The 27182-nt window shown below is 41.6% G+C and overlaps 2 protein-coding genes across 2 annotated transcripts; one reads left to right on the top strand and one right to left on the bottom strand.

The window, feature by feature from the left end:
* Nucleotides 1–553: 553 nt before the first annotated feature.
* On the top strand, nt 554–4127 carry LOC144524473 (uncharacterized). Its single transcript, XM_078260766.1, has 2 exons — nt 554–2058; nt 3056–4127. The coding sequence occupies exons 1-2, from the start codon at nt 1094–1096 to the stop codon at nt 3291–3293; spliced, it is 1203 nt and encodes a 400-aa protein (XP_078116892.1). The 5' UTR covers nt 554–1093; the 3' UTR covers nt 3294–4127.
* A 1274-nt stretch (nt 4128–5401) lies between these two features.
* mapk9 (mitogen-activated protein kinase 9) lies at nt 5402–26888 on the bottom strand. Its single transcript, XM_078260765.1, has 12 exons — nt 26678–26888; nt 15680–15826; nt 13864–13993; nt 12949–13007; nt 12484–12622; nt 11325–11490; nt 8532–8603; nt 7138–7320; nt 6593–6717; nt 6435–6498; nt 5892–5963; nt 5402–5656 (listed from the first exon to the last, which is right to left on the bottom strand). Exons 2-12 carry the CDS (start codon nt 15793–15795, stop codon nt 5520–5522), a joined length of 1263 nt encoding a protein of 420 aa, XP_078116891.1. The 5' UTR covers nt 15796–15826; nt 26678–26888; the 3' UTR covers nt 5402–5519.
* Between the last annotated feature and the right edge of the window lie 294 nt (nt 26889–27182).

The raw sequence follows: 27182 nt of genomic DNA, 5'->3' as shown, positions 1-27182 counted from the left end.
TGGGAGGCAAACACAATTATACAAAGTTATATTTGAGCATCAAATTAAATCATTTTTTATCAGAATAGTATCTCAATCATCATCCTTGTCTTCAAAATATCTTAAATGATTTCAAGTTACACAGCCTATTGACACTGGAGGCTTTTTATAATGTTGATTATAGCGCCACCTTGTGGTTTTATGGCACACTGACCATGACACAAGTAAGAATTTGTGTGTCTTATTTCTTTTCTCTCTCCTATGCAAATTCCTCCTTTCATCCCCTTGTGTCCTTCATTTGCAACCCTGAAAAAACACAAAAACATCAGACACAAGTTTCCTCTCTACCATACAATGTTGGTTAAATCCATAACCTCCATGATTTGACACTATATGATTTATCACCTGGCTCCTGTCGTTGACAGCATTTCAATGGTTTAGTGCTGAGCGGCTCTCAAAGATAAGTGATGTACTGCAGCAGATTCGGTGGGGTGAACTCTGTTTACAGTACAAGCACTTGGCTGTTTACACATCTTACAGTGTTAATGTAGACGTGAGTGCATTTGAACAGAGAAGCAAAATCAATGACCCAGCCAAGGTAATAGGCCCATGTAATCCTAGTAAGCACCGTAGAATTTTAATTTTTATATTGTATCAAGTCTTTAAGTGCGCAGCTTTATGTGTTTTTGACAAATATTAAGTGCAGATTATGGGGGTTAATTGTGTGTGCTTCACACTTTGTGCCCATGGCCACTGTCTATTTCTGTGGTTCCATTTATGTGTGACTGTCTTTAGGAATGAGCCAGACTATATTACACCCTGGGCCCTCCCTCAGAAGCTCTGCTAACAGCTGATGTCAGTCCTGCTTAAAGACACACACATGGACTACAACCTGTCTGCCATTAGGCAGCAGCTTCAAGGGCACAGGCTGCCAAAGGGGAGGAGGGCTGCTACACCTTCCTCTCCCCACGACACATCAGCACTTGGCACAGGGGAGGCTCCATAGCACGCTCACAAATCTACAACTAAAGACTTAAATCCCAAGTTGCAGCAGGCAGAGAAGGGGAGGGCAGTTATCCAAGTCTCTCAGCACCCCCATGTGCCTGGCTGGATCATGGAGCTGCACTGTCTTACTACCGAGACCCCAACCACAGCCAGCTCCTGCTCCACGGACCCCCTGTACGACAACTGCCCACCTTTTGCCCAGCCAGGGAGGGCCAGGGAAAAGGAAATGGAGAGTAGGGTTGTGTGCCCGGCTGTAACCAGACTCCCAGACCCCTGCAGCCCTCAGTCTGGTCTGGCCCCAGCTGTGGCTAAGGTTCCCACACTGATCGCTGGGGAAAGAGGGACTGGCGCCTGGCCAGATCACAGCTACTGCAGCTGGACAGGAGGCCTGGGAAGACAGGGCTGGGAAGCAGAGCTGGGTCCCGGCATAAACAGAGCAAGACGAGGAGAGAGAGGAGAACAGAAAGATAGCTGGGGAGTTGAGGACAGAGCTCATCTGAACCAGAGCCCCAATCCATCCCAGAGCGAGGAGCACAGGAGTGCTCTCTCTCTGTATGATAACCTCCCCGACGCTGACACCCCTGACAGCCTCCAAGAGGTCTTTGACATGGAAACGAGCTTCCAGGAGCACTGGCAGGAGCATATGTACAAAGCATGGGCCCCTGAGCAGATCCAGGGACTGATGGACGTTGAGGGAGTGAGTGAAGACAAGAGCACCTGGTCCTCTTGTGAGATCATCCTCGCTGAAAGCGGTTCCAGTAACCAGGACCAGAATCCAGTCCAGGACAAGAAGCATGACAAGGAGCTAGAGCTGGTCTCAGCATCCTGTGGATTTAAGCAGAGGGACCCGATACCACCTCCTCCACGTCTTACAGTAAGTTCCCCTCGGCTATCCCAAGCTGGGTGCCAGGTTCTGTGGCCCCCAGCTGAAGCCCAGCAGCCATCCTGGTCTCCCAGGGTGCCTCCTCCCATTCCCCTGGCAGACCCCTCCGCCAGTGCCCTCCGCAGTGTCCTCACTGGTCTCCAACAGCAAATAGTCAGACAGAGGGAGGAGTACGAGGCACGAATACTCAGGTAATGTTCATTATGTTTTGCCTTGCATTTCCATTTCAAACTACACAGCACACATAATCACAGTACAGAGATTAGGCACACCATGTAAAAGACAAATTAAATGTCCTACATTTAATGTGCTTATGCTCTCGGCTTCAGTATTACACTTTCAGTTCACTGACTTGCCTATGAGATTTTCCCAGCCCTTGGTGTATTTCCAGTGGAGGGTGACACAATGTTCCCAGGCCCACAAAGTGTGTTTGTCCACTCAGCTGTGCTGCTCTGTTCACTCAGTTGACCCCGAGCTTCACCCTATATCCTGTTTAGTTCAAAGCACACAGAGACCTGTAATTAGTTCCTTTAATATATCCCAACATAGGCAACACTAAGATTGTTACTAATTAAGTCCTAATTATACAGACCTTTACATACATTTTCAGTCTACTGTGGAAATCTCAATGTATCACATATTTTATGTTAGTTACTTCGATGTGCCATATAATGTATGTTATTTTCCACTGACCTTATAGACACATCCACAATGTTCCCTGTTTCAGCGAAAGCGTTTTTTTTAATAGAAAAAAAACAAGCACATCCTGTGTGGTTGACCTATAGAAACAGCCAATGGCACTGGAAAGAGAGCTAATTTAAGGGGCCATGCTGCTGACCTAGACACAACACATACCTCATTTATTACTGATATAGATAGAGCAAGTCTCAGTGTAAGGTCACTAGTACTGGGTGGCAAGGACAAGAGGAAAACGACAATTCTTTTAGCTTAACATAGAGCATAGGAAGGAGATAGATTTAATTTTACAATTTCACCCAGCCACCTGTTGCCTTTTCTAACCAGACATCACGAATCAAACCTACTAAAACCAAACAATCAACACACAAGTTACAGACTGACCTCTTCTCTCACTCCTGTTCATAGGTAGAAAAGCCTTACCTCAAATACACCTAATCACTTTTATATTCTTAGTTTTTCCCTTTTTCTTCCTTGTGTCTTTACCATCAGCCTAGAGCAAAGAAATGAAGAGCTGCAGGTCGAGGTTGTTCGGTTGAAAACAAACCTCACACAGCAGCGGCACTGGTACCAGGCTGTCCAGGCTAAGATCACGGAGTCTGAAATGACCCGGGCCGCCGCAGAACAACGCAATGCAACTCTGCAGAAAGAGATGGATCAGTTCTTTGACACCTTCGGAGAGCTCAACAATGAAGCCAAGAAGACAGAATATATCGTCAAGAGCTTTTGAGAAAATAATACATGAATTGTGTGTGATGATATGAACAGTGTGTGCAAAAAAGGAGAGAAGGGCACAAGACTGGCTAGTCTTTAAACTCTCGATAGGATCATGTATAGTAGTTTGTCACTATCTACATGGAATATTATCTTCCCTAATTAGGAAAAATATGTAATTATTTATATTTTATTCTTAGTTATTCTAGGAATCTGAGAAATATACAAAACATCACTGAAAAAAAATGATCACTGATGTCCACTTTATTAGTTAAGTAAGGGCAGAAGATGTTGGCCAGGTGATATTATGGTAATTGCATTCACACAGGACATCTCTGAAAACAAAAGGAGAAATAAACTGAACAAAAATTTGAGATGCACAGTGTATGCAATGGAGCGTTTTTTTCTGTTTTAAACATGTTAAAAGAGGTTCTGAGCATCCTTATCTGATACGATTTGTGGGAGTAAATATGCCACTCCTCAGGTCATTTAAGGTATGACTGAAAGAAGGTGGTCATGGGTTTTGAAAAGGAAAATATAGTGTACAACAATAAAGTCCTCAGTGACTCCATAGTGTCATAATTCTGCATGTCCATCATACTGCAAAAAGCAGCTCCACAGTCCATTTTTCTCATCTTTTAAGTGTCCATCTTGAGTTCCAAGGTCCAGATTTCCATTCAGGACCCCACAGTCACATCCTCATTTTTAACCACAACAAAATGTCTGCTTTTTGTCGAGGGGCCAACTTCCTCCATATACTCTATCCTTACAACCAGGCGACCGCTGTCTTTTAAGGATGATTGAAAGAAGATAATGAAGGAAAGAGCTGCACAGTACTTTTTTTTTTTTTAACACACAAACACATATAGGCTTACAAGGCAAAAAAAGAAATATACATCTGCATCAAACAGGCTTTCAGAACAAAGAACATCAAGGTACTATAAGAAAAAGAACAGACCTTAACGGATTTCTCTTCTGTAACATGAACTACGGTATCTTATCGGCATCTTTAATGCCTTCATGCAAGTTAAACACAATTATTTGTGTTTCACTGCCTTTACATGTGTTCTACATGATATCTGATTCATAATGCATTTTGTGACTGCTCCAGTACTAATGGAATGGTTTAGAAAAGGAGCAGCCAGTGCATTGATTTATCAATGAAATGCTTCGATAAGAGGCTTATTTTACATGGTCCTCATTGTGATTGTGTGTAACATTTTGCAAGAACACAAACATGAATACTAGATGTATCTTTTTGCCTGCCCCAAATTTACAGGATTATGATGTTCTTTTGATATACACATTGTTAGTCAGTACCTTATGTCCAAATGTGGGTGCAATATGGTTTTCTACAGATATGGTGGGTTTCTAAACAAAATGAGCACACCTTACCTATTAGTAGTGAAATAGTCTACAGCGACTATGAGTGTCAGATTATGACATCTTTACATACAGTACATAGTATCAGGAAATATAAATTGAACACTGCAACCCCAGCTTCCCCTAGCTGTCAGGAAGAAAAGCTTAAAATCCACATCACTCGAGGCAATTCATTGAAAAAAAAAAAAAAAACACAATGGAGAAAGCACCACTGTGGAGATGTGCAATACTGCGCGCTAGCTAAAGGATCCATCAAACTTTGGATGAGTGTTTGATCACCAGATGGACATCAGATGGTTGGTGCGGTCGACTTATGGCAAGCTTTTGTTCGTATTGGCGTCACATGCATGAAAGCAGCTGGCAGCTGTGGTCTATGTTCAGTGCGTGTCTGCTCTAATTTGATAACCTCTGGTCTCAACGCAATATTCGCTTAAAAAAATAAAACTATTAAATTACAGGCATATGGAACAAACAACAATCCCCCACCTACTCCTGGTAACCTGAAACTTGAAAATCATATGCATACATCATATGTACTTGATGAAGGTAAACAATATCCACAAAGAGAAAGACAAACCTTTGACCATACAGATACCTTAGCCCAAAACGGTGGTTGAAGAGGTTCAACAAGATCAACCAGATCACACACAGAAAGAAAACAGAAAAATAGACCTATTCATTGAGGTTAAAGAGGAAAAAAGAAAAACATAGGAAAAAAAAATAAAAAATTCTGAAAATGTGTGTGTGTGGGGGGGGAATGGATTAAAGAGAAGAAAGGAAGGTGATTGGTTGATATTGTAAATGTGAGGGGAGGACTGAGGCAGGCAGACAGGCAAACACATGTGGCCATGGATGGTGTTCACTGAATCTCGTCCAGCGGTCCCGTCAGCGTGTCGATGCTGCTGCTGTCTGTGTCCGAGGCCAAGGTGTGCTCCGTGGACATGGAAGAGATGTCGTTGGCTGAAGACGACTGGGAGGCTGAACCCGACACCACATCTGATACATGACACACACACACACATAATGGAGAGAACCAGGAGATGCAACGTATAGGTTATTGTACAAATAAGAATAATATTTAGAATTAATACAGTGCATTTCTTTAAAAAAAACAACAACAAAAAAAAACTTTTGTGGGACAGACATGTCCACAATGACAAATTTCAGAAAACCAATATTAAGCTAATTATGCACTGACACCACTCCTTAGTAGAATAATGCATGTACGTACCTGAGCAATCTTCTTTCATCAGTCCATTCTTGTTCCTCTCTTCCCAATCAATCACCTCTTCATAAATGAGTTCTGTAGAAAAGCAGAAAATGTTCGGTGCTGTCATTGTGTAATGTGTATTCAGAATGTAGCCTTTAAAAGGTACAGGTAAACACAAATTGTGAAATAGGTGTTAATTAACTATGGTCATTCCATCAGCTCTTAGAAATGTCATCAATTGCGCTTAATTGGTCCTATTGTATGTTCTTTAACTTAAACTTTATAATCTTTATTTCCTGGTTTTATAGAATGATTTGGCAGTGTTTCGACCTTTATTTTTAACAGTCTGGTTTTGACACATTGACAAATGGCTTTTTTTTTTTTTGCTTTAACTTCAAATGCTTTGCACAGCACATCACGTGTATAGTACATCTACATATAGATATGGAAGAAACGTGATTCTTAATAGGGTTAGGTTTAGTTTCCTGTGACTTTTTTTAATCAAAATGTAAAGACGTTAAGCTGCAATGCCGACAGCTTTCCCTAGAGGGCAGTGCATCCTACCTTTCCATTGCTCAATGGAGTGCTCTCTCTCTTCCAGCTGCTTATCGGAGATCTGGGGAGGGGGCTGTGAAACAAAGGGAAATACATATATCAGCATGGTCACACACAGCCAGCCGCTGCACTGATGAAGTGAACCACCACTGGAACAGGCTGCTCACCGCGTCGGCCTCTCCAGGGTCGTACCACACGTGAATGTACGGGTGATTGAGGGCTTCTTCTACCGAGATGCGGCACTCAGGATCAATGACCAGCATTTTGGACAGCAGGTCCCGTGCTTGACCTGCTGTTATGGCAATGGAGAAAGGGCAGTGTTACTATGGAAACAGGCTCGTGACATCACTTCATTTAAGTGGTCTTCATGAGAACTGATTACTTCCTCTTCCGGTGTTGGGAATGTCAAGATGTGTTCTCTTGTTTCAGTGATGTGAACTCTAAATGCCACAGATTAGGGCAGAACTGAACTAGCTGTATAAGGGATCCACTTTTCAGCCTCTGTGTCCCTGTAATTTGGTTGGGAAATGTCTCGTTGCATCAATACAGTATACTGCAGACAAATGCCTTTGACTAAAATCTAGTATAAAGGCAGAGTCCTTGGTAAGAGATTTAAAAACCATCACATTTGACAATCCTCTTAAGTATCTATTCTAGGAAACTACATGCATTTCAAGTCAAACAATTGCATTTTAGTGTCCAAAATTCTTACTCTTCAGTTTGTCATGTTCTGAGTCAGAAGGAAAGGCCCAGTCTGGGAAAAGCTCGTCAAAGCTGACGCCAGGATACTGCGGCTTGTTCATCACATAGTTCCTCACGGTCTCCATCAGTCGGTTCATAAACTCCAGACTGGGTGTGCCCAGAACCTCGATCACCTTATTCCACTGGTCGATGTCTGGATAGAGACCCTTGTTAGGGAGAACTCAGCTGCATTATGGGCATGTACATTTGTCAGGAAATGAGATCAAGCATGGAATCAAGAGACAAATACATGAAATGGTTGCACTTTGCATAATATGTATAAATATTAAAACCAGACAAGGAGTCTACAGTCATGCTAGCGGATATGTGAGGCTGTACTCAGGCACAGTGGTGCTTTGAGCTAAATGCTAACATGCTCACAATGACAATACCAGCATGGTGATCTTAAGCAGGTATATTTACCATGTTCACCATCTTAGTTTAGCACGTTAGAATGCTAACATTTGCCAATGAGCACAAAACAAAAACTACAGCTGAGGTTTGATGGGGATGTTAGTTTTGGCTCGATGGTGTTTTAAGCCCCCAACGTCTCCTTCCAGGCAGCGCTGCGACCGTTGACTTCAAGGCACCTAACCCTAACCCCAACCATAACCATTGCCTAATCCTAGTGCCTAGACGTTGGGGGCTTAAAACACAGATACACTTAGTTTTGCAGTTTTGATCGTAAACCAAAGTATTGGACAGATTGAAACTTGATAATGCTGGTAGGATTACCAAAGCTATTACATTTCATTCTGGGGAAAACATGACTATGTATATTACATTTCACGGCAATCTATCCAATAGTTGTTAAGACATTTAAAAACCACAAAAAAAAAGAGAAATGTAGATATGCACATTCAGCGGTCTTGGTGACTTACAATTGCAGTAAAAGGCTGTTACTTCCCCCGATGAAAAGCAATCTATCCTAGAATCGCATTGGCCCTAGATCCATTCTCAGCTACTCAGGTGCAAATGGACAGCGCCACTGAAATGAGCTGGTGAGTGAAGAGGTGACCAAACCCATTAGAAACAGAGAAACGGCCAATATAAATGCAAATGATTTGAGTTGCTTCAATTTGATTCCCTCTATCAATTAAGTGGATTATCGCTATCTGAAAAACAACTCCACAGATTCATAAGCGTTGGAGAGGGCAGGGAACACACAAAGCTCTCTGATTAAATTGGGGTGTGCTTAGAGGGCATTAGTGGCAAATGTCTTGACAGTCAAATGTGCGAGGAAAACCATAAGAAAAGAAAATTGTCAAGATGAATTAAATACTTTGTGTCAAATGAAGGTTTGATGGAGGGTAAAGGAGGGAAGAAGTGGAACAGATCAGAGACAGTGAGAGTGTTTAAGGATACGGTCGGTGCCCTGGAAGATAACGCTGCCCTTAACCATCTCTCCCATGATGCACCCCACTGACCAGATGTCCACTGGGAACAGAGAACACGCACGCAAACACGCGCGCACACACACACACACACACACACAATAATATAATGCATGTTAAGTAGACAGTAAAATTACACTACAGATGTTGCAGTCACATGGTTTAACTTTTTAATGACAAACATTGAAATGCAGAACACTAGCTCTCGTTATTTTTGGTCAATCCTCTAGCTGTGCCATGGCCTGATGCTTTCATCATATTCATCTTAATGCTGGCTTTCTTCTCTCTGTCTGACTTGGAAACCAGATGCAGCCGTTCAGGCCCTTCTCCTCGCCTCTGCAGCTCTGCTTATCAGTTTACACAGCTGTTTCTCCCTTCATGACTTTCCCTGTGTGCGCGCGTAGCAGAGTAGGCTGTATGGAGTTTGTCTCTCTTTCTCTCACTCTTAGAGTTGACTGTTTGCTTTAGAGCACCCATGTGTGGCAAACGGCCATTAACTCCTCTCTTCCCTCTATTTCAGTTTCACTGAAGCTGAAAGGTCTGTGCACTTCGTCTCCAGATCATACAGACCACTGTAGGTCAATTCTTCAAATACACTGCATAAATCCTAAATTGAAACTTTGGACAGGTTACACTAGTCATTGTGACTGCTTTAACAGGGTAGTTCCACTCTACACTTGGCAAAAATGCTTTCCTGTTAGGCCAGGCCTCTATGTAATCTTTCATGCATCACCTTGTAGTTAAGCTAGTTTAGAAGAGATACAAACAATTTGACTGTGGTTTGTAGACAAATGACACGTTATAAAAATGTTCTGCTTCATTACTTTATTACAGACTGACACTTTTAGGTTTCTCTTAGATTTATTGTAGACTTGCATGGAACTCTGTAGAGTATGCTCTTGGCAGTAAAATGACTGTATAAACTATTAATCAAACGCCTCTTTCTTATCCTTTTTTTCTCTCTTGGATATATTCTAATGACCTAAATGAACAATTCTTGACAGCATTGATGTCCCCTGACGGTCTTCTGCCTCCAGTTAGAGAAAACAAATGAAAAGGCTTAAAGTGAGAAAAACGAGGCAGGGATACAGTCCTTTCCAGGAAAGAGGACTTTATGAGAGATCATTTCAGCCATTACAGTAAGCAGCCAACCAACCACAGCTCCACTGCAGCAGAGTAGTGCCATTTACCAACTAGCTGTAAAACCTAATCATTACAAATTATTGTGCTGGTCATCAGTATGTCATAGTGGGTTTGGAAAAGGTTAAGCTTTTGGGGCATTTCATGCTTTTCTAGCCAGCTAACAGCATGCCACTGCATGGAAGTTGGGTGAGAGAGCGAGAGAGACACAGGGAATGACATTTAACAAAGGTTCCATGCTGAATTCAAACTGGTGACCTAACCCCCAGAATATCTGGCTTTCCTGAACTAGGTGTGTGTCTGTTTCCGCAGGCTGAATTATAATAAAACAGAGGTCTATGAGTGAATGAATGCATGACCACAGATAATGTCATCTTAATTTAAGAAAAGTCAGTGCAGTCAATTATGAGGTATACACTTTTGGTGTGCCTTTTTGAAGACTTATTAGAGTTTATGTAAAATGGGCCTTTCTAACACAATCTTAAAAATGCATGTACAAATAATAATAATCCATTCCAAGCAGGTTCCAGCCCCTGTGGTGCTTGGACCTCTAATAACCAGCTAGAGACCAACTGATACGGGATCAAAGACTTGGGACTGTGCACTTATTATTCTTAACAGCCTGCACCATCTGTTCAGCTTTGATGGCCTTCTCTGTTTACTCAAATGCTGCTGTGTATCGCAAACAATCGAGTCTGTTGGACAAAATGTAATGATAACACCGTTTCTGATTTACTTTATGCTTTCCTCTGCGTTATGATCTGTGTTTTTTTGTTTTTTTGCAAACTAGCTGACATATAGGCAAGATTTGAATGAATGCCAATATCAACCAATTGTTATGGCTCTTTGTTAGAATTTAAAAAATGTTAATGGAGCATTGGAAAGAGAAATGAAACCGTTATCAACAGTGTCAGCTCACAAAGGTGAATACGTGGTTCAATAAGGACATGAAGAGTTCCAGGGAAGAGCCACCTTTGTGTTAAAGCATTATCATTTCTGCGCTGATTATACCGATTTATATTACATTGAAAAATAATGTAATGTTAATCAAACTGTCACGATACCTTTGTTGATGCCAAAACATGGTGTTAGGAGTGGAGCTTTATTCCTTCATCTACTGTATCTCTCTCATTTTAAAGATATAAGTAGGGCTTGGTATGGTTTGAAGATTTTCGATACCGGTACCGATAGCAATACCGTGACTTCGATACTGGTTCCTAAACGATACTTTTTTCCGATACAAATTTTATGAAACAAAGAAATTACAACCTTACGGGACAAATCTTTTTATTTATTTTTCAGCTCCTACTACGTAAACTCTCTGCGCGTAACGTAAAGTTTTTCCTGCCCATCTCTACGACGTGTAACGCTAAACAGCCAATCACAAACATGATTAGATCTTGGTAGAAGAATGCTGCATGATTATTGGCTTACTGATGCTGATGAGATTTACTGATGAGATTTACACTATTTGAAATTGGGTATTGAGTGACGAGCCATTTTTCGATACTCGATACTTCAGAGGCAGTTTGGTCGCTGCCTAAAAGTATTGAATTCGGTATCCAGCCCTAGATATAGGATCTTTCAAATTAGCGTTGTGAGAATGGTGCTTGACTGTCCTTACCATTCTCCTTATACTTCATCCCCAGTATGACCTCTGGCGCGCGGTAGTATCTGGTCACCACGTAAGGGGTCATCATGAAGTTAGTGCAGGCCGTCCGAGCCAGGCCAAAATCCAAGATCTTTAGAGTGCAATCTGACTTCACCACAATGTTACTGGGCTTCAGGTCCTAAGGGGAGAAAAACTCTATAAATCCAGAGAAACATACACACCCAAAAACATTACTCTTGAGGGATTTTATTTCCTGTAGCAGATGGTAGCTGGAGAAAGATTGGAATGGATGCCGGTTGTTTTGGAGAAATTTGTAGCATTTAAACACACAGGTTAAAAACCTCCACATCCTTAAGTTAAAGCTTTAGTGCGTAACTTTTGGATATTAATGAACGTCCGTTACATTCAAGCCATTGCCAAATGAGTTGCTACAAAGTTAATTAAGACTATCAGCTCCACACAACTCTCTCTGTGTTTCTCAGTAGGGCTACGTTCAGAAGATTGTGGCGTCCGGTGACTTTCCCGCACAGAAACTCGATAGATAATTACCTTTTCTGAAGAGTCCATCATGTTTTTTTAATTCTCCGTGTCTTCCGTGGCTACCCCCGACTGCGTGGGGGAGGGGTGGGGGCGCATGTGCGGTCACGTAAGGCTTGTATCATGTGGACGCGCAGACAGTTTTGTTGTCATTAATTAGAATTCCTCATGGGGGCGACAGAAACTACGCACTATAGCTTTAACAATGTACTTTTAAAATCAAAAGACATGATCCTTTGCTCATGAAGAACTCCTGAAACAAACAGATTTTCTTCAAAAAGTTCAAATGATCTAATCTATTTATCTAATTGTCACTTAGCAATAAATATTTAGGACTGGATACTTGATTAAATGGCTAATTAATGAGCAAATGAACACCAGCTGAAAACCTGAAGCCCGGTGGTTTACCCCATCGCCTCACATCAGTGATGTTGAAGTGTTCAGGGTGTGCAAGTACACCGACATCACTATTGGGCGTGGTTACAGGTGCAAAAGAAAAAAAAAACTTGAAACGTTTTAACAAAAGTTGGCAGTAAAATATTAAGTCATTCTTTAAGATATTTCCGCAGTGTGTAAAAACATTACTGTCTTATCAACATTTAGCCCACAGCACAATTATTGCTAGTCCTGTTACCCTGTGGATGATGCCAGCAGAGTGCAGGTGCCGGATGCCACAGAGGATCTGGTAGAGCAGATAGGACATTCTCTCATGGTCCAAGTCCATGTGGATCACCTGGCACAGGCTGGCATCCATCAACTCCATCACTAGATACCTAAAAGCCATGGAAGGAATGAAAACAAGTGAAGTAGGGATACAAAATGGCAAAGTGGTAGATAAGAGATGCAAGTGATAGGAGATTAAAAGAGGAACGGTCAGAAAAAAGAGGCAGAAAAGGTAGTAAAGGAGTTCCTAAAGAGACAGCGTCAAACACATAGAAGTAATTAAAGCATAGAGAGCCTATAAAAGCAATACAGTGCAATAGAAGATGAAGTAAATTGAGGGATGGTAGTTAAATGCTAGCTTCAGCTAAAATCTCTGAATCCTACAGAAAGCACTGAGTAGATTGTTGCAGCCAAAAAACACGCTACTGCCACTCACAGGTCCTGGAATTCCTCCAAGGACTTCTGAGGCGTGAACACATTGATCAGACGGATGATCTGCAAGCAGAGAGACAGGTCATTAGTCCACTCTGTTACTCTCCCAACTACATCCACTTAACTGTGGAGAGCTAGCCAAATGGAAGGCAGGGGACTCAAGTGGGATTGTCTGGATTCTCTCACTCTGATTAAGAGATTACATTCACATTACAGTGGAAGATAAAAAAGAGGGAGGGATGCAATTCTTAAATCAGAAAGTGTCTTATGAAACAATACATGAGAAGCTGTGAGAATACAAGCTACATTTTAATTTGACTGCCAGTTTTGCTGTTTTGCAAAATTTATGAAATAAAAAACTTTTAACTGATTAATTATGTTATAATACAGTACTATATCTGTATCGGACATATGGCACATATTCCTGAGGGTAGGAAAAAGAGCTGACATCAAAGGATGGTTTTCAAGTCTGTCCATTGTCAGGTGCTCATATGAACATTGAAATCAAAAATATATTCCAAACTTGACACTGATATCAGACTTTAGAGATAATCAAATCAAGTGGGTATCTTCCAAAGTTACAGTGTTTTAGTACAGAGTTCCCTCTTTGTGTTACTATCCCTCCATTGCAGCTCAGCACAGAAAGACTCTCCGGAGGAAAAACAAAAACATTGTTACTTTGGGCGGTACCCACTTAATTTGTGTAACTGAGATGGCCAAAGTCTCCCATAAGCATTGCATGAACTTGTCTTTCCAATCATACGTTGGAAAGACATGAGGAAAGGATCTCTTCATGGCCAGGATCAACAGAAGGTAAGATTAGACCAAGTTCTTCCAATGTACATATGGACACCTGACTATTGCTTTCAATTTAGACAGACTTTAAAAAATGTGAACATATCCTTTAAATAGGTCTTACATTTTTGTGATTGACACATTTGAGCAGCACTAGCTCCCTGTAGGCACGCTTAGCATGGGTCTGGTTCTGGAAGGGCCGACACAGCTTTTTCACTGCCACTGGTATACCAAGGACTGTATCTAGAGCAGAGCTGGTTACACGTTGTATAGAGGAGGGAACAGACAGAGAGAAAGTTATCAAGAAAGAAAATAAATGCATCCTGCAGAGCAAAGCTGTTTTTACCATCAACTTGAAGAGGAAAAAAAGCTAGCTACCTGTCTTGTCAATTATCCTTTAAAATAGGTTAAAGAGGTGCAAGAGTTTTTTTTCTCTCTGCAATTTAAACACTAAATAATCAATAATCAAATCCCCAAAGAAGAGGAAGCAGCATAAAGATCTGCTTGCAGCCAATAGGGGTTGAAATGTGCATTACATTACCCAATACAGAAATGTTGTAGTATTTATTTATGAGTATTTTAAAAATGTATCTATTTTTACCAGTAGTAGCAAAGTAGCAAACAAATTAAACTTCCTACAGTCCTCAAACCCACATAACTATATTTTATATTCTAGTGGACACCCCAAAGTTTTCAAAGATATCAAATGTGTTAGTCTGAATTTTGGGATAATTTGAATAAAATGACACGCAAAACATCTAGAATATTTACATTTAATGCAATGATGCAGCCAAAAAACACAAGTCTTGGGTGTGAATATTTCGCTCAGTTAAACATCACACAGCTTCAGTGAAGGGTGAGAACAAGTTAAAGGTGCAGTAGGTAAGACTTATAAAACTAACTTTCTGTCATATTTGCTGAAACTGACACTATGTTCGAGTAGAACTACATGGAGTAGGTAATAAAAAAAAAACATTTGCAAAAATACACCGCTCCCTGTTCAGATGCACCAATCAGGGCCAGCGGGGGGGGGGGTTCTAACTGTGTGTCAATCACTGCTCATGCACACACATTCATTCTCCCCTGTGGGGGGAGGGGCTTAGGAGACCGTTTTGGGCTTCAGCGGAAAGGGGGGAGGGACTGAGAAGTTGTCAATGTTCAAATGTTTTGGTCCTGGATCTTCAATCCTACCTACGGCACCTTTAACAATGAACATACTGTATATGTCATATTAGGGCTTACCGGTGTCCGGTATCTATCAGACGAAATAGCAACGTGGATTACGGTGCCATTTAAATGTCTGCGTTGCGCTCTGATGCTCCAAAACAGACGTTAGAGGCAACAGAAACATCGCTGCATGTCACGCTAGTAAACACTAATAACACGTTACACAGCAGCTAACGTTAGCCTACCGTTAGCTACAGTAGTAACTGGATTAAACACGGCTAAAATGCTGACAGCTAAACGGTGCAGTGTGACTGTATTTCACTGTAGAGGATTCCAACAGTCTGCCGCTAAATCTATGAGCTAAAAGACTCAAACTAGCACTATGGTTACTGCTGTTGTCTGAAAAACAACACAGACGGGACAAAATGTTGCGTAAACTTGTAAACCTCATGACGACTTATGACCGACTACTATCTGTTGTGGAATTTTCCTTACGTTACTCTGTAAGCTGCGCGGTGCAGGGAACAACTCTGATTGGCTCATGGAGGCACGTGATCAGAGAGTGGTTTACGGAGCTTTGGAAAAAAAAAAAAAACTTTGATACAGAGCGTTCTATGAACGGAATGAAGCATTTTAAATATCGCTCAATCACGTGAATTTGATCGTGGGAAGCCAAAATCGTGATTGTGATTAAAATTCGATTAATTGTGCAGCCCTATGTCATATTATCAGACAGTGTGGAATACAAGGATTTCTCTAATCTTAAAGCTTACCAGACGATGCCCTGGGCCCCGGAGCCGATGGCGCGGAGCTGCTGGTAGCGCTTGAGTACAGTGAAGGTGGAGTCTCCCACCTGAACGCTGTAAAACTGGCCGTCCGCCTCACTCATCCTGCTGAACAGTCAGGACCACCAGCGCTGTCTGCAGGAGGCCAACAAAACACATACAGAGGGGGGAAAAAACTGATTAACACCCAAACAGCATGACTGACTTCATGCCAGGCAGTACAGCTGTACACAAAATCATTTATCTCCAAATCGGCGTGCAGAGTGGTAAACCATTTATAGCACGTTAATAATCCTATATCAGCGTGATGAGGTTATTGCACTTATTAAAAGGAACTTGACACCTTTTTTTTTTTTCCAGTCCACTGAATCACTCAAATAATCCACAGTGAATGGCAGGACCTAATATGGTTCCATCTGTCAGTCCTTGGCATCACTTCCTCTATTTTCATCCCAGTATCTAAAGCCAACCAATCTATCAGTACAGCTTTCTGCCCAGTTTGTTCATCTGACAACGGTAACAGTGGATTGGAGCTGAAGTCGAGGCTGTAAATGTTTTGGTGTTCCCGAGGCTCTCGCTGACACACACACACACACACACACACACACACACACAGATTTAGACATAAACACGTGATGTGTTTGTGTGTTCATAAAAAAAACAAATGCCAGTGTTAGCATTGATTACTCAGGCAGGAAGTGGAGGAGTATTTTTCTTGGCCAGGGTTTGTATGCGAGTATGTGTGGGCGAGGGCACACAATTGTGTAGCTATGCAACAGCGAGCAGTCATGGCTGTTTGTCATCCCTTCAGAAAACAGCCACAGGTTGAATGGAGTATGATAGTTTAGACTTGTCTGTTTGACAGGCAACAAGGACACACACAGGCGCTGGGTTTCCTTGTTAGAGAGACAAAGTGCTAAAGAGAAAGAAGCAGCACGGGAGAGGTTATGATCAAATAGAGCCAAAAAAAACCTCAAGCTGTGTCAATTGTAAAGCTACTCAGTCTCAGCTTCAACACTGTGACAACATGAAGGGCCATTCACATTGTACGCAGCATGCGCTGCACTCGCCGCTATGGTTGTCCTATTCCCAAATATATTTGTTGTGCTTGCCGCCGGGCTCAGCGCAAATTTACATCATACATGCACCAATATTTGAATGCACGTCACGTCTGTGTCCGGTGTTAACATCACACGTGCAGTACATGCGACATTGTGTAGGATACACAGTAGTGATTTGGTGGCGAAGATGTTTCTGTCTTTGAACCAAAAGAAAGCCTTGGCACTTGCCCTGGTTGTGAGGAGAAGAAGGGTGTGGGTGCACGAGACCCTCAGGTCCAGAGAGCAGTTGGGGAATTCCGGCTGGTGAAGGAGCTCCGATTTTACTTTTGGCTCAACAGGGAGCAATTTGACAGTCTGCTGACGAGAGTCGGGCTTACGATTTCCCGGATGCGAACAACATTCCGAAAACCCATTTCTACAACGGAGCGTCTGGCTATTTGTCTCTCCCTGACGTGTGGCTCCAGACAAGACAGTATGGAAAAGTACTTCCAAGTACTTTTTTGGTCTGCCCCTTGTCTCTCTGTTGCTTCCTCTCCTTTATGTACCTGTCCCTTAGGTTCTTCCACCTTGTCTTACACTCTTCCCCTAAATAGATTTAGATTTTCATTTCTAAATAAAATGTTGCATTTCAACACTATGTGTCATTGCATGTTTACATAAATACGTAAGAGGTCTGCAGTCATTGCAGTTGGGTATAGTAAAACTAAGATATGAGCCTACATTCATACATGTATGTGTATATGTATATATTTGTATTCATGTATTTCTCCGAATGATTTGTATATGCGACAGGAAGATGTTTGTTAAATAAGTAAATTTGTTGTGTCTTGTAAGCCCATGTGGGATGGGCCAAAATGTTTGGCATGACACAGAAATAAAACATAACTAAAACTAACATACATTCATCATTCATTCTCTGGAAAACACTTTGTTTAATGCATATGTGCAATTAATTCCTCCAAAACTGGAGCTTACACACTTGGAAATGGGTAGTTATTCTGTGTAAAGGCCATATACCTAACTATCTATATGTGAACTTCAATGAAAATGAACATGACTTGACCAAACATATTTTACATCATATAAAACATACAAATACAAATATATCCTACAAATACCTGTATGGAGCTGTATAATCAACTTGGTATTTGGTTTTCGCAGCTCACAACAGTAGGCTACAGTTCTTTGCTTTGGCGCATTTCTCAGATCAGAGATGACAATAATGTGTAACTTTGTCACATAGGGAATAGTGCTCCCTTTCATGTGCATTGTTCATTAGACTATACTTCCAGAGTGAACTGTTAAATACGGACAACACAAAGCAGTTTCACTATCTTGGTATAAACAATGGCGTAAGGACTTGTCAGTTTGATTCATTGGTATAAATACTTGCTTTGGACACAAACAAAAGATTTCTAGCAAGATACACAATTTTTCAGGTCCGTCACTATGCGGTGCAGTTTACATCAATTGTTTTAAGAAATGCACTCACTGTTGTGCTCAGCGCAGCGGCAGACCAGTTCTTGCGCGCGCAAGCCATTGACAGTAATGGGTTTCATAGCGCAGCGCTGCCGCTTGCGCGTACAATGTGAACGGCCCCTTAGAAAGAACTGCAGAGAGTGAGCTACATCAGTAAGTAGAGTTGGACCAACTGCCAGCTGCTGAACTACTTGACTGTTATTGCCTTTTGTTTGATATAATTAGTGGAGGGAGGGAACATTGTAGTGACATGTTTTCTATCATACAACTATGAATAAATACTAGTGCTGTCAGTTAAATGCGTTATTAACGGCGTTAACGCAAACCCATTTTAACGGCGTCAATTTTTTTTATCGCGAGATTAACGTTCTTTATGGCATAATTATGGTAACTATGAAATTAATGGGATTAATCGCGATTAAATATTTTAATCGTTTGACAGCACTAATAAATACCAACCAAATCTGCAGCCATTTCATTTTTTTGTCAAAAGATAAAACATATAACAAATAAATCAACTGATCGTATATTGTCATTATTATTAGTAGTAGAAATAGAAGTATAAACATGACGAGTGATTAATGAAACAAATGTTAATAGTTTTTATATTCATACTTTTGAGCTTTTTATTATGATTTTTGACATTTTAAGGAGGTAAATCAGTAATTAACAAGTATCAATGAATTAATTGTTGCAACCTGAGCTAATATAATTCTTTAGCTGCGACCAGCAGCTCTATAGCTTGCTCTGTCGGTAGGTCGACAAAAAGTTCCCCACAGCTTTCGTCCTAGGACGCTGAAATTTGGCATGAAGGTCAAGTATTTATGAGGTTGTGTGTGTGTATGTATGAACGCATTGATGCATGCCCGTACATGGTTACACCTATTGCAAATCTGTGCTTGTTCATATATCAATCAGTGTTGGCAAAAACTAAAATGAAGGTAGGGCTGGGCGATGTGGAGAAAATCAAATATCACAATATTTTTGACCAAATACTTCGACGTTGATATCACCACAATATTGGGGGGTTGAATTGGTGCTTTTACAAAATATAGACACAATGAGATTTGTGATAAATAATCATCAGTAATGTGGATATACGTAATGACTAAGTGGGTAAAGGCAAATAATAGGAAAGCTAGAACAGTCTGGTAAGTTCAGACAATTGCTTATAAGTTAATATTCAGTTCATTTTCATCACAACATGTTCCTTGTATTTTAATGCATCTTGTTGAGTGATCCCACTGTGTTTATGACAATTTGATTGTGTTATCTAGGCTGATCCCACAGAGTCTCTGCTCGTCATCTTGGTTTTTTGTTTATTTCCGTTGGTTTGTTCTGAATGGTTTGTTTCTTTCGTAAGCCCTGGGTTTTAAATCTATCTTGAACATGCAATCTTTTCTGTGTTGCTTTTTATGCGAAAAATATGGCTTCAGATGTAATAGGTGTGAGTCTGCAACCGCACCATTACTCATCTACTTTCTTCCTCTGCCTCCCCAGCTTTGTCTCCTCCTTCTCACATGTCGTATGTCCAGCTGGCTCTCGCACTACACCCAAAGACCTTTACTTTCTTTGTGCTTCTCTCACTCCCTCTCATTATCCTTGGCTTTCTTTATGCTCCTCCTGACATTCCCTCACTCATCTGCCATTTTCCCTGTGGCCTCTTCACATATATCCCCACTGAGGGACTGACAGAGATATTCTTGATGAATATTTTGATTATCAAAGCAGAGCTTTTCCCACTTGATTACATAATTGTTTAAAAAGCAGGTGCAGCAGAAACTACATGCTAAGGCTTTGGCTGTGCTACATTTTTCCTTGACATACAGGCAGCATGGAGTATAGGCCTCAGATTCAACACAGCACATGAACACTTTTGTGCAACAAATCTCCTGCAACACCTTTCCCTCTGAGAAAAATACTGGCTCTGCTGTTTTAGCTTGAAGGTTGCATTGGCTAAAAGTGGCACTTTGATATTTTTCCCCAGTATCTGTTTACCTCAGCGTCTGGTGCACTGATTCACAACACACAAATCAACCTAAGAACACTATAAAAGGGGCTATTAATCATAACCAAAACTAATTTCAGCTGCAGCAGGCGCAGCATATGTACAATCCTTCACTTGATGCCAAGCTAGGCACGACTAGCCTAAATGTACAGTTGACTCACTCAGCACAGATATATGGACACTGACAGGGAAAAACTACAGTGTAGAGAAAATTACATGAAAGCTGAAAAAGCAAGACAGACACCTGCTATAGTTCTGGCCAGCAGGCATTGAAGAATTTGTTCAAATGTAAAAGGGATTCGATTAGGGTAGATGAAAGTTAATGTCCCTGAGGAAAATCTAGGTCATTGCAGGTAGGCTACAAGTGGGACATATCAAAGACTATAAGAATATAAAGACAGAAAGAATAAAACAAGCTTACTTATATCACCGACATATTTAGCAAACATGTGATCATAGCATTAGTCATAGCGGTACAATCACATCGCTTGACCTCTGACAGTATCATGATACAGCTAGTCTCGCATTCTGGCCCCTCCACACATACATTCCAGGATAGGAGAAAAAACATGCTCTGGGTTGTTTGCATTTCTTTTAACCAATCACAAACGTCCTTGGCAGCGCTAAACTCCAGTTGCAAAGATGGTGGCTCTGCAAATTGGTCTCGGGGAAAGAACTTGTTTTGGTGGAACATTTGTACCCACAAAAGAAAACAGCACACACAATATTAAATGAAGTTAAAGCTTTAGTGCGTAACTTTTGGATATTAATGAACTTCCGTTACATTCAAGCCATTGCCAAATGAGTTGCTACAAAGCTAATTAAGACTATCAGCTCCACACAACTCTCTCTGTATTTCTCAGTATGGCTATGTTCAGAAGATTGTGTCAGATCCGGCGACTTTCGCGCGCAGAAACTTGAGTGAAGATAATTCAGTCCATCATGTTTTTTACATCCTCCGTGTCCTCCTCGGCTACTAGCAACTGCGTGGAAGAGGGAGTGCGCCAATCACGGAAGGCTTGTATCATGTGGCCGTGCTGACAGTTTTGTTGTCATTACTTTGAATTCTTCATGGGGTCGACAGAAACTACGCACTATAGCTTTCACTGTTCACACAATACAGTAACGTGAGCTATTTAAATTAGCTGGATACATGGTTAAACCTTAAACATAATTTACCAGTGTATCGCCGTGTGTATTTTATCCATAGCAAATCCCCGCCAATAGGTCCCAAAACTTTCCGGTTAGATAGTAAATGCCGTAAACATACTCCTTGTAAATCTTTACAATCACTCACTGAAAGAACTAAGCAGGCCTGCCTTTTTGCCCGAGCTTGCTAGCTCAAAGTTTGTTTCCCGAAGAGAACGGAGTTAGACAGCGGCAACACACATCGCCATTATCCTGGAAATGATTTGTCGTCAATCCAGACTATGATACAGCTAATTGCAACATTAAAGATTAATGTTCTACAACACATCAATATGTAATGGAAAGCCTGCCCATACAATGGCAAAATACCACACACACACACAAAATCCAATCCTAGGGTGGACAATTAACCGTATAATAATGGTTTTCATGATTTGGGTTTTAGTAATGAATTAAACCTGATCAGTCACAATGTTAACTGCCAGTTTCTAAGTTACAAACGGCCTGATCACAGAGGTTTCTTCAGAGGACGCTGTAGTTACCAGTCTCTGCCTCCCAAACATTATTAAGGCTGCATACAAGAGCACTTTAATGTAAGTGTTTTCTGTGTAGGAATAATTTAGCTGTTTGCTTTCTCTTTGGTAATATTATTGATCTACTTTGATTTATATTTTGCTAGAAAAAAAGAAGTAAAACTTTGATTTTTATAAAGAGACCAAAATAAAATTTATTTTGCCACGCGCTTTTGTCCAATACACATTTGGACATTTTCCCCATAAAGATAGCTTAGATCTGAAGCACTTTGGGGGTCAGCATCTTGCTTAAGGACAACCAACTCTACAATTAAAGCTGCGAGCAGCGTTGGACGGGCCCTTGCTCCTCTGCGCGCGTCGAGGTTACTGGCAGACGCCACTCCTTGTGACCGTGCATTAGCGCGGCACTCAGACACCGCAAATCGTCCCCAATGAAAAGGGAACTCCCTGCTGAGTTCAATGATACCTCACAAAAGACTCTACGTCATACAGTTTATTAGCTGTGAAAGGGGGCGTGGCTAAAGCATAGGGGGCGGGACAAACCATGACCAATGAAAACGGAACTCTCTGTTGAGTTCAATGATACCTCACACAATAGTGTACAAGAAACGGGTCATTAGTTATTAAAGGGGGCGTGGCTTAAGCATATGGGGCGGGGCAAACCACCAATTAAAAAGGAACTCTTTGCTGAGTTCAATGATACCTCACACAATAGTAGGGCTGGGACGGTTACCGCATTACCGCAATACGTGACGCCTACCGCAGGTCTGTGCTCGTCACCGTCATCACCGCAAAAAAACATTGACCTGCACATGGTGTCTAATGACATGGATTCATTGATTCTAATGACAAGGATTCATTGATGCTAATGACATGGATTCATTGATTCTAACGTGGATTGTGTCTGATGACATTGTGTCTTACATGGATTCAAGGTTTTCAAAACAAAACTTATCATCAAAAGATGGAGCAAATCCGACCTTTCGTGAGTTGGGGAGCGCAATATTCCATGACACATAACATTCCATTTGTGTTGACTATTAGGCCTATATGCGAGAGTAGCCTACCTGTGTAATGTCTTGTATGTCTTTGTGTGAAATGTCTTTTTTTTTTCTACAGTAGGAAAGGCAAAGACATTTCTCCGTTCTCAGCTGAGGTAGACACATTAACGTTACAGCTGCAGTGTTTACCATTGCACATTAGCCTAGCAGCTAACGGAGTTTCCTTCTGTTTATAGCTTTATCCCGATAAAACGGCACAGTTGAATTTCAGCCTGCATGCACGTTTCGTAGCCTAAAACAGAGCGGCTTGTATTGGTAGAGAGAGCAACAAGTTAGCGGACTGTTGAGTCGCCCTCTCGGCTCTCTGTCTGCTCAGCTGCTAGACGGGATGCACTCGGGCTGCAACATGTTGTAAGGTTTAAGATGATGTTTTTCGGGGGTAACGCCATTCACTTTCCCGGCAGTATTGACAATAGATGGGCACCTGGGTAGCTCACCTGGTAGAGCGCGTGCCCATATATAATGATCTCTTTCCCTTTTCACTCCATAGTTATGTAGGCATGTGATTTTTGTTCATTTCAACACTTCTCTTATCAAGGAGTTGATAAGAGAAATGACCTTCACCATCATCAACCCAAGCTCATCATGACTACTGTCCAGTTCAGTCCAGTGCAGCCTTATAGGGGGCCCGGGTTCGACTCCGACCCTTTGCTGCGTGTCATTCCCCCTCTCTCTCCCCTTTCATGTCTTCAGCTGTCCTGTCAAATAAAGGCCTAAAAAAAAAAAAAAAAGTACTGACAATAGATTAAGCCACCGTGTCTTGAGAAGCTCTACCTTGTTGTTTTATTGTTCACTTTTAACTCACTTTACATCAACTTTGCTATCTCTTTTTCCTCTCGCTTTTCCTCACAGTGTAACTCATACGCTACTCTCCGTTACCGCTCGCTCTCCATGCACGACCACACGGGCACTGACGTCACTCACTTAAGGCACCCTGCCATTCTCGCTCTAACTTACAATACTCTCAAAAGGGGGTTGTGGTATACCGCGGGAATTTCTTGCTTTTCAACCACGGTAAGAAAAAATCCATACCGTCCTAGCCCTACACAATAGTCTACATCAAACGGGTCATTAGTTATAAAATGGGGCATGGCTAAAGCATACGGGGCGGGTCAAACAATCACCAATTAAAAAGGAACTCTCTGCTGAGTTCAATTATACCTCACACAAACCTTAAACGGTTCAAACTGTATGAAAGGGGTGTGGCCTGAGTAGGTGGGCGTGGTTAAAGTATAGGGGCTGGCTCAGTATCACATGTAGACCACACATAAGTTTCATGTGAATCGAATGATGTTGGTCATATGAGGCTGATTTCCTGTTGCCAGTGGGGGGCGCTATGACCAAAAGTAAATTTTTGCCTATAAATGTCCTCAGGCCTGGACCCTTGTCAATCGTGAGAAATTTAGGCCAAATTGGTCAATGTACACTAAAGTTTCAACAACTTCTTCGTTCATCGATAAATGCTCAAAATGGCCGCCACGCCACACCCACACCGTTGGACAAAAAGTTTTGCTTTTAATACATTTTCATCGTTAAGGTCTTTAGATGACAGAGACCGAATTTGAAGTCGATCTGATGAAATCTCTAGGAGGAGTTCGTTAAAGTATAGCACCTTGACTTTTAGGCCTACTTCCTGTTGCAACTAGGGGGCGCTATGACTTTATAGCCTTTATATGCACTCAGGGTTGGACTCTTATGAATCCTGAAAAGTTTGGAGCCAACTGGACAATGTACTCAAGTTACACCCACTTCCTGTTTCGATGGCGAAACGCACAAAATGGCCGCCCCACCACGGCCATGCCCTATGACGAAAAGCTTTTCTTTTAATAATTTTTCATCTTTAACGTCTTAAGATGGCACAGACCAAATTTGAAGTTGATCGGATGAAATCTCTAAGAGGAGTTCGTTAAAGTACGACACGTGGAAATGGCCAAAATCGCACTAATGACATTTTTTTTACGTATTGACATGCTTCATATGTGTTATACGAGTTTCGTGAGTCTACGTTAAACGCACTGCAGGGGCTCCATTTTTTTTTTTTACTTTGTAGGGGGCGCTAGCAAGGCAGGCCTGATGATGATGATAAGGTCCCCAAAAAGGCGATTCATTGTACAGGAAAAGAAAGAATAATAATTCCTTCAGTTTCAATAAGGCCTTCGCCGCTGTCGGCGCTCGGGCCCTAATGAAGGACTGACATGTTCTACCAAGATACCAACTGAGCTACAATCGCCTCAAAATCAACCATAACAATTGCAATTTAGATATTTTCCTAAACTGTGGAGCCCTCGTCACTCTAATAGTTATTTAATGCAAAATAAAGTGCTTTAGTAAATGAGATTAGTGTGTAACACGTGCCACATGTGCCATCATTCAAATATTAAACACATAAGCTTAACTAATCAAAAACAGAACAATGTCAAAGTTAAAATGTCAAAATGCCTCATCATCATGGCATATTACGATATGTTGCCAGTGTATTGATAAGGTGTGGCATTATTAGGAGAAATACTTGTATACTGAGTATTTGGGAGGCAAGCATAATGATCTCTATCCCTTTTCCTTTTAACTCCATAGTTATATAGGCATGTGATTTTTGTTCATTTCAACACTTCTCTTATCAAGGAGTTGATAAGAGAAATGACCTTCACCATCATCAACCCAAGCTCATCATGACTACTGTCCAGTTCAGTCCAGTGCAGCCTTGGGGTCTGACGTGGCCTTGGCTCTCAGTTGGGAGCTGGATGGGAGTCAGTGAGCTCGCTATGGTATCAGATTAGCATGGCCTGAAGACTTAGCCACTCATCCTGATGTGGCAGAGTTATAAAACACAGAGCGAGTAAAACTACATTCAGGCTGCTGCTGCTGCTGCAGCACTAGAGTCTAGAGATGTGTCTCTTGAAGAGGATGAAGGATGCTAAGTATGTATTAATGGGAAAAGATGCCAACACCACTTGTGTTGGTCTTGAAACAATTGTTATCCTTTCATGTGTGTACTGTACTGTGCATATATGACCCCACTGTACTGGCGGCTCAAACCACCCATGCCAACCTGTTTATGCTTTGACATGCTTCAGATTTCAGACATGGTAGATTAATCCCGTGTAGGCCTACATGGTGCCTGATTTGTTGACAAGCTGAAACTTGCCTCCGATATACCATGCCAAATAAAATATAGCACTAGCGTTAGCTTTCATCACATTCACACCTGTTTTCGTGGCAACTGTGGTATTGGTTTAAAAACCTAAGCATAACGTTACTTACTGAAATGTCATTCATTTGGCTCAATGTAGGTAGGCTACATCAGCGTAGGTCTATGGGTAAGATATGTACACTGAAAACCTTAAGTTATAACATAACCTTGTTATTAATTATTAATTTTCACAATTTCCACACGCAGCATGCCTAACGTTACTCTAAAATACACACACAAAAGGTATGAAGTCACCCGTGTATGACACACCGCGGCCGCAGCACCGCTGGTACTCGGTGGTTTTACAGTCAGAAAGCCTAGTCGCAATAACATAAACCCCGGTTAAATTAACGTCGCGTTTGGTCCGTTACAAAGTTACCAAGGCCTACACTCCCCGTCTTTTTCACTTCTGTCAGAAGCAATGCGGTAGTCGGGCCAGGGCTGAACTGAAAGCTCTGACCGAGCAACATACGGCGGAGGAGGCGGCAGCGGCAGAGAGACCTACCTTCTCCCTTCGCCGCTCCCAGGACACTCCTATGCATCGAAAACACAGATAAAACACTCTCTCCGTCTGTCAGGCACAACCTAGACTTGGAAAAGTTTAGGAGAACGGGCTGTCACAACAGATCAGATAGACCTTCCTCCAGTTCCTAGCTAACTCTCTAGCGGCAGCACGGAGGGACGGGTGCGGAGGAAGGGAACGCCACAACAAGCACAGAGCGAGCATGCGGGTGACGTCATCGCGCATAGTTTACGTGGGCGCTAACTTTTTTCTCTCTCCACAAAAACTTTGTGGAAAAACTTTTTGTTCTGGATGTTACTGATTAAAAAATATCGATATGAGGATCATTAGTAGAATAAGTAATCTGAAGTAAGTATACCAAATCACAAAAAGCCCAGCATTCAAAATACCGAATCAGAAGAAAAGATACACACTATAGCAGTACCCTTGGCAGTGTTATATGATGATAGTATTGGGTTATTATTACTGATGCATTAACATGTACATT

The sequence above is a fragment of the Sander vitreus genome, chromosome 10 (assembly GCF_031162955.1).
Source record: "Sander vitreus isolate 19-12246 chromosome 10, sanVit1, whole genome shotgun sequence".
Taxonomy (NCBI): domain Eukaryota; kingdom Metazoa; phylum Chordata; class Actinopteri; order Perciformes; family Percidae; genus Sander; species Sander vitreus.
This window is presented reverse-complemented; position numbering and strand designations above follow the sequence as displayed.

Excerpts from the sequence above, each read along its gene's own strand:
- LOC144524473 (XM_078260766.1), top strand. The coding sequence starts at position 1,094 with ATGGAGCTGCACTGTCTTACTACCGAGACCCCAACCACAGCCAGCTCC. Across the intron at positions 2,059-3,055 it reads TACGAGGCACGAATACTCAG|CCTAGAGCAAAGAAATGAAG; the intron begins GTAATGTTCATT and ends CTTTACCATCAG.
- mapk9 (XM_078260765.1), bottom strand. The coding sequence starts at position 15,795 with ATGAGTGAGGCGGACGGCCAGTTTTACAGCGTTCAGGTGGGAGACTCC. Across the intron at positions 6,499-6,592 it reads ACCCTGGAGAGGCCGACGCG|CCCCCTCCCCAGATCTCCGA; the intron begins GTGAGCAGCCTG and ends TTTGTTTCACAG. Across the intron at positions 5,657-5,891 it reads GATGAAAGAAGATTGCTCAG|ATGTGGTGTCGGGTTCAGCC; the intron begins GTACGTACATGC and ends GTCATGTATCAG.